At 53.5% G+C, this 16,649-nt stretch overlaps 7 protein-coding genes across 7 annotated transcripts; 5 read left to right on the top strand and 2 right to left on the bottom strand.

Annotated features, from left to right (window-relative positions):
• Nucleotides 1-771: 771 nt before the first annotated feature.
• On the top strand, nt 772-2,002 carry IUM83_00759 (uncharacterized protein; the record flags this gene model as incomplete). The annotated part of the gene is made up of 2 exons (XM_067924558.1): nt 772-1,854; nt 1,946-2,002. 2 exons carry the CDS (start codon nt 772-774, stop codon nt 2,000-2,002), a joined length of 1,140 nt encoding a protein of 379 aa, XP_067788482.1.
• Nucleotides 2,003-2,913: 911 nt separating this feature from the next.
• IUM83_00758 (Histidinol-phosphate transaminase) lies at nt 2,914-4,630 on the bottom strand (the record flags this gene model as incomplete). The annotated part of the gene is made up of 7 exons (XM_067924557.1): nt 2,914-3,081; nt 3,151-3,237; nt 3,320-3,610; nt 3,686-3,796; nt 3,874-4,147; nt 4,225-4,310; nt 4,397-4,630. 7 exons carry the CDS (start codon nt 4,628-4,630, stop codon nt 2,914-2,916), a joined length of 1,251 nt encoding a protein of 416 aa, XP_067788481.1.
• Nucleotides 4,631-6,077: 1,447 nt separating this feature from the next.
• On the top strand, nt 6,078-6,566 carry IUM83_00757 (uncharacterized protein; the record flags this gene model as incomplete). Its single annotated transcript, XM_067924556.1, has 3 exons — nt 6,078-6,152; nt 6,234-6,339; nt 6,415-6,566. The coding sequence occupies 3 exons, from the start codon at nt 6,078-6,080 to the stop codon at nt 6,564-6,566; spliced, it is 333 nt and encodes a 110-aa protein (XP_067788484.1).
• A 134-nt stretch (nt 6,567-6,700) lies between these two features.
• Nucleotides 6,701-7,052, bottom strand: IUM83_00756 (uncharacterized protein; the record flags this gene model as incomplete). Its single annotated transcript, XM_067924555.1, has 2 exons — nt 6,701-6,940; nt 6,999-7,052. The coding sequence occupies 2 exons, from the start codon at nt 7,050-7,052 to the stop codon at nt 6,701-6,703; spliced, it is 294 nt and encodes a 97-aa protein (XP_067788483.1).
• Nucleotides 7,053-7,219: 167 nt separating this feature from the next.
• IUM83_00755 (uncharacterized protein) lies at nt 7,220-8,755 on the top strand (the record flags this gene model as incomplete). The annotated part of the gene is made up of 7 exons (XM_067924554.1): nt 7,220-7,339; nt 7,417-7,491; nt 7,583-7,679; nt 7,750-7,949; nt 8,028-8,220; nt 8,283-8,346; nt 8,413-8,755. The coding sequence occupies 7 exons, from the start codon at nt 7,220-7,222 to the stop codon at nt 8,753-8,755; spliced, it is 1,092 nt and encodes a 363-aa protein (XP_067788486.1).
• Nucleotides 8,756-8,900: 145 nt separating this feature from the next.
• On the top strand, nt 8,901-10,218 carry IUM83_00754 (uncharacterized protein; the record flags this gene model as incomplete). Its single annotated transcript, XM_067924553.1, has 3 exons — nt 8,901-8,959; nt 9,041-9,426; nt 9,515-10,218. The coding sequence occupies 3 exons, from the start codon at nt 8,901-8,903 to the stop codon at nt 10,216-10,218; spliced, it is 1,149 nt and encodes a 382-aa protein (XP_067788485.1).
• A 298-nt stretch (nt 10,219-10,516) lies between these two features.
• IUM83_00753 (nak mpsk protein kinase) lies at nt 10,517-14,639 on the top strand (the record flags this gene model as incomplete). The annotated part of the gene is made up of 2 exons (XM_067924552.1): nt 10,517-10,630; nt 10,701-14,639. 2 exons carry the CDS (start codon nt 10,517-10,519, stop codon nt 14,637-14,639), a joined length of 4,053 nt encoding a protein of 1,350 aa, XP_067788834.1.
• Nucleotides 14,640-16,649: the final 2,010 nt, after the last annotated feature.

The raw sequence follows: 16,649 nt of genomic DNA, 5'->3' as shown, positions 1-16,649 counted from the left end.
CGTAGTTGGCGATACGATGGCGAAGACCAGCAGGAAATGTCCCTCGACGAACTCATTACCGATTTCCGCCAGAGCGCTACAAGCCGTCGATCCAAGCTGGACGAGAGATCCGAAGCTTCATCGCAGCAAATGGCGTCGCCTCCGAAGCACTCAAAAATGAAAGATAGTGGCAAGAAGAAGCAGGGTTTCGCCGACCGTGCACGCGTCAGTCAGCGAGAGACAGCGAAGAGAAACCCAACCAGGGTTGCCCATAAACACATTCGGAACGACGAGTCAAGTGACGATGACGGTGCGGTGATGCCGATGCCACGACTGGAACAAGTTCTCAGAAACAAGCCGAAATTCTTGTCTAAGGGCCGTGGTCCTCCTGTCGCCGCATCTACTCGCTCAAAGCCGGCGCCAAAGCAGTCACACAAGCCCCTACCACCATCACCAGCACTCTCATCGCCTTCATTGTCCCCCGCGTCGCTGTCCCCAGTTACATGCTCATCAGTCGAATCGTCTCCTTTATCCATGCCCGAGGTGGCCCTCACTCCCGACGAAGACTCCATCGATGCCTTGATCGGAAAAGACATCCGCGAGCTCAATAAACTGATTGCAGCTAGCAGCCGCGGCAGTCAGTGTCACGAGAAAAATATTAACGCAGCAAAGTCCCCATCCACGGATGGAATTGCACAGGTACTCCGTCAACGAACACGGTTTGGGGCGGATCGGGCAAAGAGCTTGCGTCCGCGACTACAACTTCAGATGCCCAGAGGCTCCAGTAAATCAATGCCAGATTCACCTCCTCCGCCACCACCGCCAGATGATGAGGACGAAGAAGAAGACGAAGAAGACTCGTTTGCAGAAGAGATTCGAAAATTGCGAGAGAGCCGCCGACAAAAGTCGATGCCGGTTAAAGCACCGGAGAAGGAGGTACCGAAGGAAGAGGACGAATCGAAAATCTCCGAAATTTGTGCCACAGCAGCGTTAAAAGTGCGCAATGCTTCGAACGCCATCAACGATTTACTACTCGAGGCACTAAAACCCTTTGAAGACAGACAACGCGAGGAGGAGAAGACTCAGGCTATCGAAAAAGAAAATGCTGGCGGAGATTCTGCGATTAGGAAAGCTGCTCAAGCAGAGCTACAGTCCGCAACGCAGACGATCGTGTCCCAACTAGATCTCACGTTTGCAGATATGACAGAACGTCGGAAGGCTGACATGAAGACAGAAGCGGATGCCGCTGCCGCCGCGAAAGACGCAGAAAAGAAAGAGAAAGAGGCTGCTGAGGAGAAGAAGAAGACTGATGAAAAGGAAGCCAAACAGCGGGAAATGGAGATACTCCGGATGATTCCCATGCAAGGCAAACTTCTCACGTGCCCCGCCGATATCGATGCTGTGCTGATGCAACTGGAGACTGTAGGCGCGTCAGCGCCAAGTGAACCGGCAGATAGTGGATTTGTAATGGAAGCCGAGATCAAGGCATTGAGAAGCCACACTCAGCGCAAAATTGAAGCGATTGAAGCACGAATGGCAGAATCACAACCAACGAAAGCACAAAATGACCAGGGTGGTGGGCTTTCGTGGAGAGCCGCCGACTGGGTGCGAGACAACGTTGAAATCCGGGTAGACGCGGTAGGCAAAGGTGAAAACCCACATGCCGAGGCCACTGCGAACTCCGATGTTGCTACAATTACCGTGGGGGAGGAGCCACTTCAAGATATTCTTCAGCGGCATGTGCTGGAAAAGCTGGATCTTACGATGCTGAAGCTCAAGCACGTGCTTGCCATTGATGCTAAAGAATCTGCCGAGAGGCAGGAGCAGCAGAAGCGTGAGGAAGACGAGCAGGCTAAACAAGTAGCACAACAGCAGGTTGAAGACAAGCGGAAGCAACAAGCGTTAGAAGACGCCGAAAATGCGAGGCGACGTGTAATGGGACTCACCTCGCTAAATGAGGTTGAAGGCTGGGTTGAGGAAGGGCGTCGACTTCACCATGAGTTCGGGCACAACCGGTCTCTGAATCGATTGATGGACTCGCTGGAGAATCAAATGAATGCACACAACAGCGGGAACTCTTCATTGTACATGGGAGCAATGCACCCTAACCAAGAGGAGGCTCTCCTTCAATTTGATTATCTAACAAGCGCGATGCCACCTCACAATCTAGTTGAGAGGTTTGATAAGGAGGGATTTCTCGATCGTCGAGCCCACCAGTACGATGAAGGGAATGTGAGCGGGAAGGGGCAAATCTTTCGACAGCGGATGCAGGTTTCAAGGCCACACCCGTCGATGGTACACCGAAAGAAAATGCCCAGTGATTTCAGCGATAGTGAAGAGGAATGTAGCAGCGCATATAGTGGCTCTGGCAGCGATGAAGACAGACACTCGGTGGTTGTCAGTAAACGAGGTGCGCGTCGAAAGAATCGATCGCCGTTGCCATCATCTTCGTCAAGAGCTCAAAAAGTCCCACCAATCCGTGAAAGAGGGCCTGACGAATACCAATTGCATCATCCGAGCAAATACTGTGAAAGCGAAAAGCGAGACGAGAAGTGGCGTTCCTCCCAATCGAGAATGAAAAATGGTCGTAGACGTGGAGCCGGTCGACACCAATTTGATGTTACACGCACAATTCAAGCGCTGCAAGCGGATCGCCGACAAAAGACTGCATGGATTCAAAACCATCGCAAAATACCTCCCCCTAGGAGCCCGGCTTACAATTCTGCTTTCTTTCCCGACGCGAGGCGATGACGAACAAACAATCACAACTTTGAAACAATTCTACCTTTCTGTAAAAGATCGACAATTGCGAGCTACAATCCCAAACCAGCGTGCGGCACGCATAATGCGGCTCGGGCCTAGTGTATTCCCTTTCATGTTCGTCGAAGCAGTTAGGTAGACTTCATATCTCCAAAAGATAAGTCCAGATACACACTATTGCTCGCCCGACACTTCGACGAGCAACTCGAGCATGCGGTCGTTTTCTTCACGAGAGCCGATCGTTGCACGCAGGCAATCCGTGAGCAGGTGTTGGTTGCCACGGTAGCGAATGACAACGCCGCGGTTTGCCATTTGCCGGTACACAGTCAGCGCGTGCGGGATCTATAGGAGAATGGAAATCTACATCAATACACCATCTGGATGCCGTGGCAGGTTTGACTGGTAGCGCACCTCAAACAGCACGAAGTTCGAGTCCGAAGCGTAGATGCGGCGCACAAACGACAACTTTTGCAACTCCTTGATCACTCTGTACTTTTCCTGTGTTATGCAAACATGAAGCAACATGAAGTGAGCCACTTCGTATGTAGTAGACATCAAAGAAATACAAGCCTTCACATACCTCCTTGATAACGTCCACGTTCCTGCGCAGTTCGTCCAAATTTGAGAAGGCCTTGCGAGCGACGTCGGACGTCAGCTTGCTGATGTTGTACGGTGCCTTCACATTGTTGAGAACCTGGATCAGCTTCGGGTCACCAAACGCAATACCCAAGCGGATACCAGCCAGGCCGAAGCCCTTCGATAGCGTTTGCAGCACGATTAGCCGCTTGTGCTTGTTCACGAGCGTGCACAGGCTCGGGGTGTCAGCAAAGTCGATGTAGGCCTCATCGACCACCACAAAGCCCTTATACTTCTGCAGATCACATAGCAATCCATTAGAAGAAGTTCATCGAACCACGCAGCAAAGCAACTAGTAGTAGTTACCAACCTTTGAGTTCAAGATCGTCTCTACATCCTGCAGACGCAGCACATTGGCCGTGGGGTTACCAGGGCTGCACAGGAAGATCACCTTCGTGGTGGTTGTGGCTGCGTCCAGAATCTACACTCGACAGGAAAAGGTTAGACCACTGTTATCTATCGGCATTCTGGCCTCGGTCAAGTATCACATGGACGCACCTCCTGCGGGTCAATGTGGAAGGACGGCAGCGGGAGGTCCGGCTTCAGTCCCTTGAGGTTGTCGGCCGGCGCCTCGATCTGGAGCGGCACGGACACAATGCCCACGTCGTGGATGTTGGCGCAGACGCTGTACATGCCGTACGTCGGCGGCGTGATCAGGATGTTGTCCACGCGCGGCGTGCAAGTCACTCGGATGATCAAGTCGATCGCTTCGTCGCTACCGACGCCCAGGAACGTGTTCGCCTGGGCAATCTTCTCCGTCGAGCTCTTGTTCCTGCAGCACCAGGGCAGCAACAAGGGGATGACGTAAGCACCGCCTCACACCTATCTCTCGCCATGCAACCAACCCACCTGTAGTCAGTGATGACTTTCTTCAGCTCGGGCTGGTACGGGCACGGGTAGCGCTCCAGGTCCATGGCTCGCAGCGTCTCGTGGCCCTGCAGCGGCGGACCCAGACTGTTCTCGTTGGCATCCAGCAGGATTCCTGCAGATACAAGGCATTAGACGGCTCTGCAGACGTCACTATCGGCAGCAGAGAGGCGTCACCTTGGTCGTAGTCGTCGCGGGCGCAGCGGTACGGCGTGAGCGACAGGATGTTGGGGCGGATGAGGCGCTCCACCTCGTCGAGGTCCTTGGGCGGCTCCTCCGGCGTCTTCTTGGCGCTGGCGCGCAGGGCGGCGGGCTGCGCCTTGCCCAGCAGGTATCCGACGCCCAGGCCGGCGGTCACGCCCAGCGCGATAGCACTCTGCTTGTCCATCGTCCAGGTCGAAAGCAGTTGTGCGGGTGGGAGCCGTGTTTGCACAAAATGCGGTGGATAAACGGGCCCCTTCATATTTGCCGACAACCGGCGGAACGTTCATGTGGTTTTACCGCATTTGAACGATATCAACAATGGATAATGGGGGTACATGTAGTTGCGATGAGTTCCTTGGTCAAGTTATCTAGATCGTGCTACGTTACATGCGGCACGCGATGTAGGAAAGTTTCGGCTTGCGTTTGTGGCACAGCGGGTGTAGGGACCACGAAAGTGAAGTTGCTCACGCGTTGGTCTCGTTTCGCCGTTCGGAGTCAAACTGCTTCGTGCAAGATGGTCAGATGAAGAACGTGGTGGAGTTGAAGCGCTTGCAGTGCGCTTTATTAGAGGCTAATGAGTGTAGCGCGTGAGTATCAACCAGACTTCAAGTGACAGCTCTGCTTGGGTCGTTGTCACCGGTAAAGCTGATCGGGGTTGGTGTTGGTCGATTGGGCTCATTTCCCAACTCGACGCTGCCCGCTCAAGTCTCCATTTTCGCCATCGCAAACCGCGATTCCATTACCAAGCCATGCGATCCACCTGCACCATCATTGTCGCCATTTCACTCCTTGTCGCGGGCATTGTCGCCGACAACGCTCAGTTCTGTACCAGGACCAAAAACAACTCGCAAACAAGCTGCACGAACAGAACGAGGATCCGGCCAAGTCGTGTTACCGAGCTGCCAACGGTGACATCACGACCTTCGATACGAGTCGCCTTTGCCCGCTGCCGGAGTGTGTGACTTGGCTCGAGGACATGGCCGCAAACTCCCCGGACTGCTACTACGACAGCACTAACTACGCGGTGGCATACGCTGCCAAGAGTACTGACTGCACCGGTGGGGCGAGTGAAAGCACCAGTGGAAGCTCGAGTACAAGCCTTTGGTCAAGTTCTAGTGGAAGTGAAAGCTCTATAAACTCAGCCAATATGACCAGCAGCGGTAGCATTGCAAGTGAAGATCGAGACCTCAACACGACGGACTCACTGAGTAGCTCCACCGCTGGCTCTGCAGTTGGAAGTTTGTCGAGCGTTAGTGGGAGCATAAAGTCATCATCGATCGATTTCGATTTGGAGGATGGCGCAACGGCAGCCCCAACGCCCACCCCGACCAAAGACCTTACAATCGAGGATTCACCCAGCGCTGGAACCAACGAGTCCTCCAACAGCACAACACCCGCTCCGACGACAAGTGCCGCTACCTCCTTGGCATCCTTTCACTCATTTGCCACGATGTTTTTGATGATCGCTGCCGCTCTAGTATAATGGAGAAGAACGTGTGCCGTTGCTTCTTGCATTTCACTGCACACATTTCCGTTTTGTTGCAAAATAGCACACGAAACCAACGTCCTAGACTACTGCTCTACTCTGACTGGAACGCCACATTTCATCTGCAGAAAGCATAGGAGCAAGGATGGACCCAACGCCGCTGACCATGGATGAGCTGGCTCGTGCGGTGCAGCTAGGAACCGAATACGTCATGGAGCATGTTAGTTACCCCATACGCCTCGGCAACTAGATGCCGAACGAGTGGGACTGACCCCGACAATTATTGTACCTGGCTTCTCAGATGTCATTCCGCCAGGTGCTGGAGCTGTCCTACGGGGCCGGAGGCGTATACCCGACAATTGCTGGCTACGCGCTCGGTGCCATTTCGACCCTGTTCTTCGTCCGCGGTGCATCCTGGGCAGCGCGGCTTGTTCCCGCGATTCTATGCCTGGTGCTCCTCTTGCATACTCTCCATGGCTTAGAGCGGAAGTCCCTCGAGTGGCTACTTGTGGTGGCAGCAGCGACTGGAGTTTGCTGCACCTACGTGCAGCTCGCATCGTTGGACCTCGTTAACGAGCACCTCGCCTTCAAGGAGATGTCCAAGACCAAGAAAAACAAGAAAAAACACGACTAAAACCCGACAAAACCTCTCCACATGCATCACGGCCTCGCGTTGGTATTGAACGTTAATTGACTTGCAGATAGACATCGTTTTTTTTTTCTTTGTGTGTGTTCTGCTAGTATCTGCCTGCACGACGTGGGGTCTTTTCAGGCGGCGTCGGCCATCGCCGACAGCACCGCGGCGTAGCTGACGACGAGCATGGAGCCCGCGACAGCGACGCCTACGCCGATCGATGGCAGCAGCCCCATGCTTTTGTCGCCGTCCACGGCGTTGGCAACAGCAGCAACGTGGTGCTCACGCGAGCGGCGAGCCATGACGGGGCTGCGGTGGTTCACCACGTTCGAGTGCAGTTTCTCCGCCTGCAGCTTCTCGAAGGACCCCGACGCCTGCGTCATGCAAGGGTTCAGCACCTCAAATAACGCTATATGGGTACACCAGACGTACCCTGCGGTGCTGCAGTGCAGCAGACATGGAGCGATCGCCCGAGTTCTTCCTCATCTCTTGGCTCGGTCACTTCAACAACGCTTCTTCGGTATTGAAGCTCGCAAAAGATTGCATTGTATTTCGTCCAATCACGTGAGATAATCATAAAATACGCAATAATGGCCAATGACTGAGGACTGCACGACGGTCGCCATCAATTCAATTCGGCCGGCAGTTGAGCAATGACATTGCCCTTGAGCTTGCGGCTCGAGACGCTGGCGCTGGCGCTGCAGACGGCGGTGCTGGTGTGGCTTTGGTGGAGACCATCGAACCCGAGATCTGACCAACTCCAGAGGATCCAGGTAGCGATAATTGCTGTAATATCTCGTGCCAATGCGTTGTGATGCCAACATGTTGCCTTTTTTCTCTACTAATGCAGGAGCTCGAGAGCGATGCGGCCAAGAAGGAGAAGGCGCGAGTTGATGAACGACGAGGCCGAGTGGCTGCAGAGAAGGTTGAACAGCGTAGCAATATTGGGGGCCATTTTTTTTTTTTTTTCAGGACATGATGCTGACGGATATGTACCCTGTATGATGACCTACTAGGAGCTCCGGCGTGTGATGGAGGAGAAGCTGGACACCAGCAAGGGATGCTTCGTACAGCCTGTTGGGACCGTTCACTCGTGCTTCAAGGTCTGCTTAGGTACTGTGGTTACTGTAGACTATGTTTCAATGATGATGATATACGATACTTACCCGTGTTAGCGGTGCAGGCACACCTCGTCAAGGCTCGCTCGCGCCGTCGACGAAGGCCAAAATCACCTTTCAGCGGAGTATCTCGCCGGACACACTGATTGGGCTGGAGGATTTTAGTCACGTTTGGATCGTCTTCGTGTTCCATCAAAACACGAATGGCAAAAACACTCGAGCGCACGAAGGTCTTCGATCGGACAGCCATCGGCATACATTCCGGGTACGTTTGAAAGATCACAGCGAGGAAGGTTAGATTGCATTTTGCTGATGAATCTCGCAATGCTGAATCTGAAAAAAGGCCAAGATCTCGCCACCTATGCTGAAGGAGCGAGTGGGCATATTTTGCACTCGGTCACCACACCGTCCGAACCCGATTGGAATCACGCTCGCGAAGATTGAGCGCGTCGATATGCGCAAGCGCATCGTGTTTCTCTCCGGTGTGGACTTGCTAGATGAAACGCCTGTACTCGACATCAAGCCGTACATCGCCGGTAAGAAGCAAGCTACTGTGGTGGACCTCTGGCAATACATATTTCCTGACTTTGTTGTACAGCATATGACAGCCTCCCGGATGCACAGGCAGCAAACTGGGTGTCCACCCCGCAGCCTCCCGTCGAGTACGTACTACATCTTCATCGGTGTATCTTACAACCAGAGCTAACGATAGTATTCTCCTTCACCAGAATTGAATGGGAGTCAGACACATTGGTTTCGACAATCCACAAGCTGTCCCACAAGTCCGTGCATTATCGCGACGCCCCCGATACTTTTGTCGCAGCCATCCAAGAAGTCCTGCAGGTAGATGTCCGCAGCAAGTACCAGACCCGTCGATGGACGTCTCCGGACTACGTGAACTACCAGATCATCGACAACGTCCGCGTGCAGTACCGCTTCGCGTTATTGCCTCAACCGGACGAAGACCGCAGCATCGACACCGCTCGCATCGAGATCTCTGCAGTCGAGGAAGTTAAGGCTGACACGCCTATGCCACTGGAGCAAGCCGACGACGGCATCGTGGAGCCATAGAGACGCTCCCAAAGCTCATGCCAATCAAAGCAACTTCAACTTGTCAAAACCTGTCGAACTCCATCTTAGTATTCGTTTTAGTAGGTCCGACTTTGGCCCTGTTTTTAGCTGACAGATAAATTCGCGCCAAGAAGTCAAGAGGTCGATGCCTGTCATGGCTGTGAGCCTCCCGCCCGCCACCTCCTCGACCCCAGCGACTCCCAGGTACGACCCGTTGCCTCAAGGGCTTGCTTGTCATGTACACGGCCAAAGCTCACGCGCTGCACCTTGCTGTGTGACGAGCAGCGGCTCGAATACCGAGACTGAAGCTCAGCCCAGCATGGCGCCGTCTACTGGGGCCTCCGCGCCTGCTTCTCCTGCGAAATCCGGCTCGCTAGCGCCGCCGGAGAAAGAGGAGCAGCCGGTGGTTGAGGCGCCCGTTGAGAAACCTGCTTCGAGTAAGAGGCGCCGCGACAGGAAGTCGAAGCCCAAGCCCAAGCCCAAGAGGGAGACGGCGCAGTGCGTGGGCTACTACATCGACGCCCTGGACAAGAAGATGCTGTGGGGGGAAGCCCGCATCATCAAGTGCAATCTGACCACTCAGAAGATCAGGGTGCATTTTGTGGGCTGGAGCAAGAACTACGACCTTTGGACGGACCCCATGTCCATTACGGCCCATGGCCGCTACGCCCGTGAGTTGGTTGCCCCAGTGAGTCCAAACGTGACTGATGTACATGTACTTACATCTTGTTGTTGCCACCTGGTTTTCTTTCACTGCAGCCCGCACGGTGGACAACAGCGCGATGAGCTGGGATGGCGACATGCACCTGTTCGAAGACATGTTAGGCACGATTGAGGAGTCGATGTTCACTCCTGTGCCTGTTCCAGCAAAAGCCAAGCCGGAAACCACTCCGTCGCAGACCTCTGCGCAGAAGAAGACCAGTGAGAAGAATACCTCTCCTGACAAGAAGGCTTCCAGTGAGAAGAAGGTATCCGGTGCAAAAGCAGCCCCTCCTCGTCAACCAGAGAGGTCAGCAGCGAAGCGAAAGGCCGCTGCGATTGCCAACGAGAAGACCAGCTCGAAGTGCGCACCAGTAGTAACAAAGCCAGCTGCGATCAATGGACACAAGACAGAGTCTGCGCGAAGCTCGAAACGTGCAGTACTTGCGTCGAAGGGAAAAGAGAACCAGGAGGAGAACCAAGAGCCATCGCGGAGCACCAAGCGGCAGAAACGTGAGGTACCTCAACAAGCTGCAGAGACGGCCCCGAAGACTGCAAAGTCGCGTTCAGGAATGAAGAAAAAGAAGACACCGACCCCCGAGCTACCACTGTTTCGCGATCTGGAGCTGGACGACGGCACCGTGGTGGATTTCTCAGTGCAGCGCGAGGAGGCGCGGGTGGAGCGGGAGGCTATGCAGAGCTTTCTGGATAAATGCGCTCTGATCTGGAAGAAGCAGCTGAGCGCGGCGGTATCTGTACAATAAGGCTGGCGAATGTTGGTGAAGTAGTGAGAGCGAGGCATTAGGATGCCAATTAACAAATTTCAGCCAAGTAACGGCATCGAAGTATTTGAAGATTGAAGAGGACTGCTTCTTACGCCGTGGTTACACAATGCTAGCAAGTGGGGGTGAGCACATCGCACGTGGGATGCGCTATCACATACCTTGCATGAAGCAAGGGCGTTTCATAGCTATTTCTCACCCTCACACTGGCCGAGTCTGAACGAGAAGAAGAAGCTGGTGACAACAACCATAGTTGGCTGGTCGTCCAGAAATCAAAGCGATGATGGAGGAGACAAAGACACCCCCGTCACGACAGCACCCGTACGGTAACACCCATCGCAATATGCAGCGGCGCTACTCGTTCTCACGTCAAGCAAGCGATTCCATAGGACAGGTACGAAGTAATAGCGCTGGTCTCGCTGTCAAAGCGAGCCATTCTAACTGCCTGAATTTGCGGGATACAGGGAAAACAACAAGCGTTTGGACATGGGAGTCCCGAGAAATCACCGCGAAAAGCGTCGTCGTTTCCCTCGATGACTGTGGGAAGTGAATCTCCGGGCTGTTGGGGCGAGCTTCAGCAAGAAAATAAACAGCAAACAATCCATGCAGCTAAAGTTGAAGGTGCCACCGTCAGCCAAACCGACGATGTGTCGTTGATGCTGGAGATCAAAGGAAGATCCGGGTCCGGGCGCTTCAGCGATGATGATAGTGATGGTTCGTCGTACTCTCCGGTCTGCTCCAATGAAAAAAACTCTCCTACGCCTTCTGACTCGTCGGCGGAGTCATCGGTCTCCTCAAGCTCACCGTTGCTTCGCCGTACGCCTTCCGCTGCTGGATTCCAGACGCTGCACAGTGAGGCAAGTGAACACTCGTCTATTGACAGCATACCTCGCCAGGAAAAGCCTCTGGAAGAGCCGGCCTCTGCGAAGGAGGAAGGGACAAAGCCAAAATTTAGTTTGGAGATGTCCGTGCCCGTGCAAAAGCACTTGTCGCCGAAGCCGAACCCAAGCAAGCTGCGGGCACGAGACGATAGAGCAGTAGACAGTGACGATGACCTACCTGAGTGGCTTCGAGAACGGACTGTGCTTTCTCCACCTGCCTCGGCCTGTAAAATGCCTGCGCGGTCACCGCAACAGATCGAGGATGAGATTCGTTTTGCCGTCGATTCAGCAGCCGCTCGAGTGCAACAAGAGCTTGGGCGTCGCGAGCAGTTCCGAAGTGCGTTGCAGTCGGCTGCAGCTTATCCAGATACACCAGCAAATGGAGACAACCAGTCGGCTACCTCAAAACTGTTTCAGGGCGGTGGAAGTGTCTCCAAGCTCTCGGAGGATGCACTCGGTGCGTTTAATGAAAAGGATACGCAGCCACCTTTAAACACGGATGTCATTGCGAATGGTAGCCCCGAAGGCGAACTTCTGCTCCTAATGGAGGTTGTCATTGGCGATGGGCGCACCGAGACCATCGAAATCCACGAGGGCGATAGCCCAGACGTTTTGGCTTCAGCTTTTGCGCAAAAGCACGCGTTGCAACCAGACGCAGTGCCAAAGTTGAGGGGGCTTATACAGGACCAACTCGATGCTTTGGTTGAGACTGAGCAGGAAGATTCAATGAAACCAGAGCAACACGCTGCAGACGACTGGGCAACCGACTGGGGCACTGACTCGTTCTTAAATCCTTCGACTCCTGCATTGGCAGTCCCAGAAGCTGATGCTGCGTGTAACCTTGCAAACTCACCAGTACCTGCACACCCTGGGGATGCCAGTGCACCGCAGCAGATGCACGAACGGGAAAACCACCGCGAGTACAACTACAATAATCTCATGGCCAGATACGGCCACTACTCGCAGCATAGTGGGAAGGTCGACCCGGAAGTAAGCAGTGCGCGTCGGTCGGTATCGAGTGACCCTGCTGTATCGTACAATATGCTGGCAACGGAGTGCACACGCACTACCGAGCGTTTATCGGCGTCATCCCCAGCTCCAGCTTTTACGACGATGGTTCATAGCAGTCGCAGTGGCAGCTCGAAGAAGAAAACGAATCTCGCAGATGCACCTGCGTATGAGCGGTTGTATGCGCTGGCAGAGTCGAAAGACAAGTGGATCCAGCGCGCGCAGAAAGCGAAGGAGCTCGAACAGGCCCGTGACGAAGAGCGAATGCATCGTGTCGAATTGATGGCGGCCAAGTCTCGCGAACTGGTAGCTAATCGAACAAACGGAGGCTATGCGCATATCGGGGAGCGGCTCCATGACGAGGCACTGTCCGATATGACCAAAAAGGCGCAGCGGCATGAGCGTCGTGTGACTGAACGTGAGGAACAGCAAGACTGGATGTGTCCGAAGTGTGCGTATGTGAACCAGTACACTGATTCTCGATGCCAGAACATCGTGGCACTGACACGCCAAACGTCGAAGCCTCACCGTGGCAGATCTCCAACCGCTTCAAATGCTGGACGTAGGGGGACTGCATCAAGCTCCAACAGTGCATTTGGTTTCCTGGAGTCGCACCCTGAGGTTCTGTGCGGACAACCGAAACCTGAACGGCTTTTCCAGCCAACGCTCCTGACAACCTCAGCTGGTGTCATGAAAGCAGTTAGCGCCAACAAGGACAAATCGTCGCGCGTAGCAAGCTTGCGCCGTCAGCGTCACCGAAGCGCCATAGAAGAAGAGTTCCAGCAAAATTGTCCATTTCGTCCGAAGATCAATATCGTATCGGAGGAGATCGTACGTGAAAAGCTCGAGACTGCAGCAGCTGCTGCAGCGTTGCACGGCGAAACACGACTGCCGCGCAACCCGCATCATGAACTTTACGAAAATTCATTCCTGGCTCGAGCTCTGAGAGAAGAGCGAGAGGAGGAATACTTCAAACAGTTTCCGTTCAAGCCTGATATTGGTGTCAATTCGCTGTGGGTGGCCCCGGACAAGTCCCAAAGCGACTTCGTTGAGCGGCTAGCGGTTGACAAATACCATGAACTAGAGCGCAAGCGTGTTGCTCTTTATGACAAGTATACCCCTGATCGCGACCCTCACACTGGGAAAGAGCTCTTTAAACCCGAGATAGGCCGTGCACCCGCTTTTGCGCGCAACAAACAAGGCCTGCCTATCGGGGACTTTTTGCATGCTGCTCATCGTGAGCAGCAAGAGTACCATCGCCAGCTATTGGAGAAGGATCAGCGCGAAATTAAGAAGAAGTCGCAGCAAACCTTCGTATCGGAGGCCTCACGGCAGGCACTCGAGAGACGGAAAGCGGACACTTGCTCTCGAATCTTTAATGCTCTCCTTGCGTTGTCTCGTCGACCGACGACGTCGGTGTCAGTATCTTCCCAGTCAACTACTTCGCGTCCAGAGCTGTCGACGCAAGTTTCGGATGAAGAGATTCATGGCGCTCAGCAAGAGGAAAATAATGACGCAGTTCTACCCACCCTGGTCGATCTCTCAGAATTACCAGCGGAGATATCGCGCGTGGTAGCGATTGTATTCGAATATGCGAACCACACACCGATCTCACGTGACTCATTCTCGAAGTATATGGATCGCCTCGTGCGCGAAGTACCTGGAATCACGTACTCACAGATTATCTTCTTGGCCGAATATCTTCACACTGATAGAGGTAGTCGGCATCGCCACCAGCTGCACCACTCGGACCCGGAAAGGGAATCAGCAACGGCAGACGCCGAAGAAAAAGAGTTGACATTCCACCCAGTGATTGACAAGAATTCCCGTGAAATCGCCACCAAGCATGGTCGCGTGTCGAGCTCTAAGGTCTTTCAAGCGCTCAACCAGTACTACGACCATTACCTGGAGCGAAAGGAACAACTCCGCAAGCAGCAGCAGCGTGATTTTAGGAAGTCGCACCCATTCCACCCGACGCTGGTCACGAAGGCGCACCAGCGTGAGCCCGCGGCCGCTGCGTTCTACGATAAGATCCGAATGGGTAACTACGAAGACTCTGGTAAAACCGTGTCGTGGGGAGCTACGGCATCAGTGTCATCGGCGTCTGCGTCTCAAAATCGACAGGCGGGGGCGTCGTTCCCCCCTCCTACCCCGCTGCAGACGGCGCTTTCGAACGCGAGACCTTGTGTCCGCCCCATCGAGACTTTCGATACTACCGAACGCAGTAGGTTCTACACTGCAGCAACTGTCGATGAAGCCCGGCTTGATGAGGGAGTAGGAGACATGTCGAGAAGCTCCTCCAGCTCACAGCTTTTGGAAGATGCGGAACTCACGTCTCGTGTGCTCGCCGCGCTGGACGAAAAGCCCTCGGCTGTATCTCCATCGCCAGCCCCATCCTCTTATCGCCACCTGACCAAATCCCTATCAATCAGCGACGTATCTAGCTTGTCCAGCAAGGTTTGCTCCGTGCGGTCACCCGAGGATGCTGATCGCCCAGTGAACTATGACATATAGTCAATCCTCTAAATAGCAGTTTCCGATTCAACTCTCTCGTATTATGACAATACATACGGTAGAGCTGCAACAACTTTCAAACGTGTTACATGCACAGGCTGGGAAATGTAAGACCAATGCGGGTGTTGATGATATGATTAATGCAAGAGTGTGATCCACGAATTGTGTTGGGTTTCTCATACTGTACTAATCCTCCTAGCACCAACGACAATAAACGCTAAGTCATCAGCCTCGGAATCACAACCTGACACCAGGAGGACGAACAGCACCGAACATCGGACAGTTTACATAACTCGTGGGCAACTCGGCAGCACTGTATATGTAGTACACTCGAGTAATCAATGCCACATTTGCATCGGATGTTCGGTTTTGAGTTTACCGGTACTACACATGTAGCCGCTGAACCAAACGCTAGCCAGATGCATAGCTCCAATAAAGTATTCATACAGTAAGCAAACGTATTCACGGCGTGAACAGCCCACCGAAGACTTGACACTACGTCTGCAGCACACCTCAGTTTCAGATTTTCTAGCTCTGGAAACAACACACTTCAAGGCAAGCAGTTTTACCATGTCGTGGCATTGGCCATGGCAACAGTTTTAGTTTTTGGTGACACCCAACGCCACCTCAAACACGGACCTGAATGGGTGGTACCCATGCTACGACTTCACCTTCTCGGACGAAGGCAGTTCCACCCAAGATGCGGAGTGCGCGATTTACAGTGCGCCGCTTTTGCTACCCTGGTATCTGTGATACTCCGGCATCTACGAACCCAAAAGTTGACATCTTCGTGAAGCGTTTGCCAGCTACGTCTGGAAACACCGAGACTGCTTCCAACGTTTGGCTGCTGCAGGGTGGCCCTGGGTACTCATCCACTGCAAGTAAGTTTCATCTGACACCCTCTTTGAGTCGGTCTATCATACTCACTTCATGTATACACTACTGTACAATGCGCAGTGGAGAGCGATATGATAAACCTACACCAACAGTTAGAAGGCAATGTGAATGTGTACACGATGGACCACCGCGGCACTGGACGCAGCACATTGTTGGATTGTGTAGCGGCACAAATCGCGACTACTGGTTCTCTGCGAGGAAAAACCATTGCCATCCATCGGAAGTGCCAGCATGCGCACAAGATTTGCACACCAAGTACGGGGATCTTGCTTCATTCTCCGTGACGGCTACGGCAACTGACCTGAAAACGTTTATCTCCAAGCACACGAATGGTGCTAGCACGATCGTGTACGGGTTGAGCTATGGTACGATGCTCGTGGAACGGCTGATCCACCTGGCACCACCCGAAGTGACTGGATACGTTCTCGACAGTGTATGCACGGTCTCCGGGCAGTTCTCCAATTACGATGTCAACATCAAGGAGGTAGGCGATAAGTTTTTTATCGCTCTGCGGAGAGAACGAAGTCTGCAAGGCCCATTTTGAGCCCGACGGGCTCAATGGAACTCTTGAAGGTTTACTTCAAAAGTTCGACAACAACCCCAACTCGACCTGTGGAACATTGATCAGGACAGTTTCCTTGGGCGAGAGTGGCGAACCAGCTTCATACATTCTGCGCCTCGCGCTTGGCAACTTGCTGAAGGACCCGTACATGCGAGGGCTGATCCCACCGGTTGTATACAGACTCAACCGCTGCGCACCGGAGGATATCGATGTACTCAAGCAATTCGTCAAACGGTTGAACCACCACTTTGATTACCAGACTCAGGATGATGCCTCCACATCAACATTGCTATACGGCCTTGTCGTGTATTCCGAGCTATGAGAGATACCTGCACCTTCAATGTCTGAGTTGCACGCGCGATTTACGAATACGCTGCTCTCCGATGGAGCGGTGTACACGATTAATCCCTTGTATTGCGCCTTTTCAAAGGAGAAATCAACTGCGTGCGGTGAATTCGGTTATATGGGCAACTATGAGGCTAGTGCCATCATTTACGAGCGCGACCTCAGTACTGGAACAAGAGTGCCACGATCCCAAACAATGCAAATGT

This window comes from Phytophthora cinnamomi, assembly GCF_018691715.1.
Source record: "Phytophthora cinnamomi strain GKB4 chromosome Unknown Contig53, whole genome shotgun sequence".
Taxonomy (NCBI): domain Eukaryota; phylum Oomycota; class Peronosporomycetes; order Peronosporales; family Peronosporaceae; genus Phytophthora; species Phytophthora cinnamomi.
The sequence above is the reverse complement of the archived record's forward strand: the minus strand, read 5'-3'. Positions and strand labels throughout refer to the sequence as shown.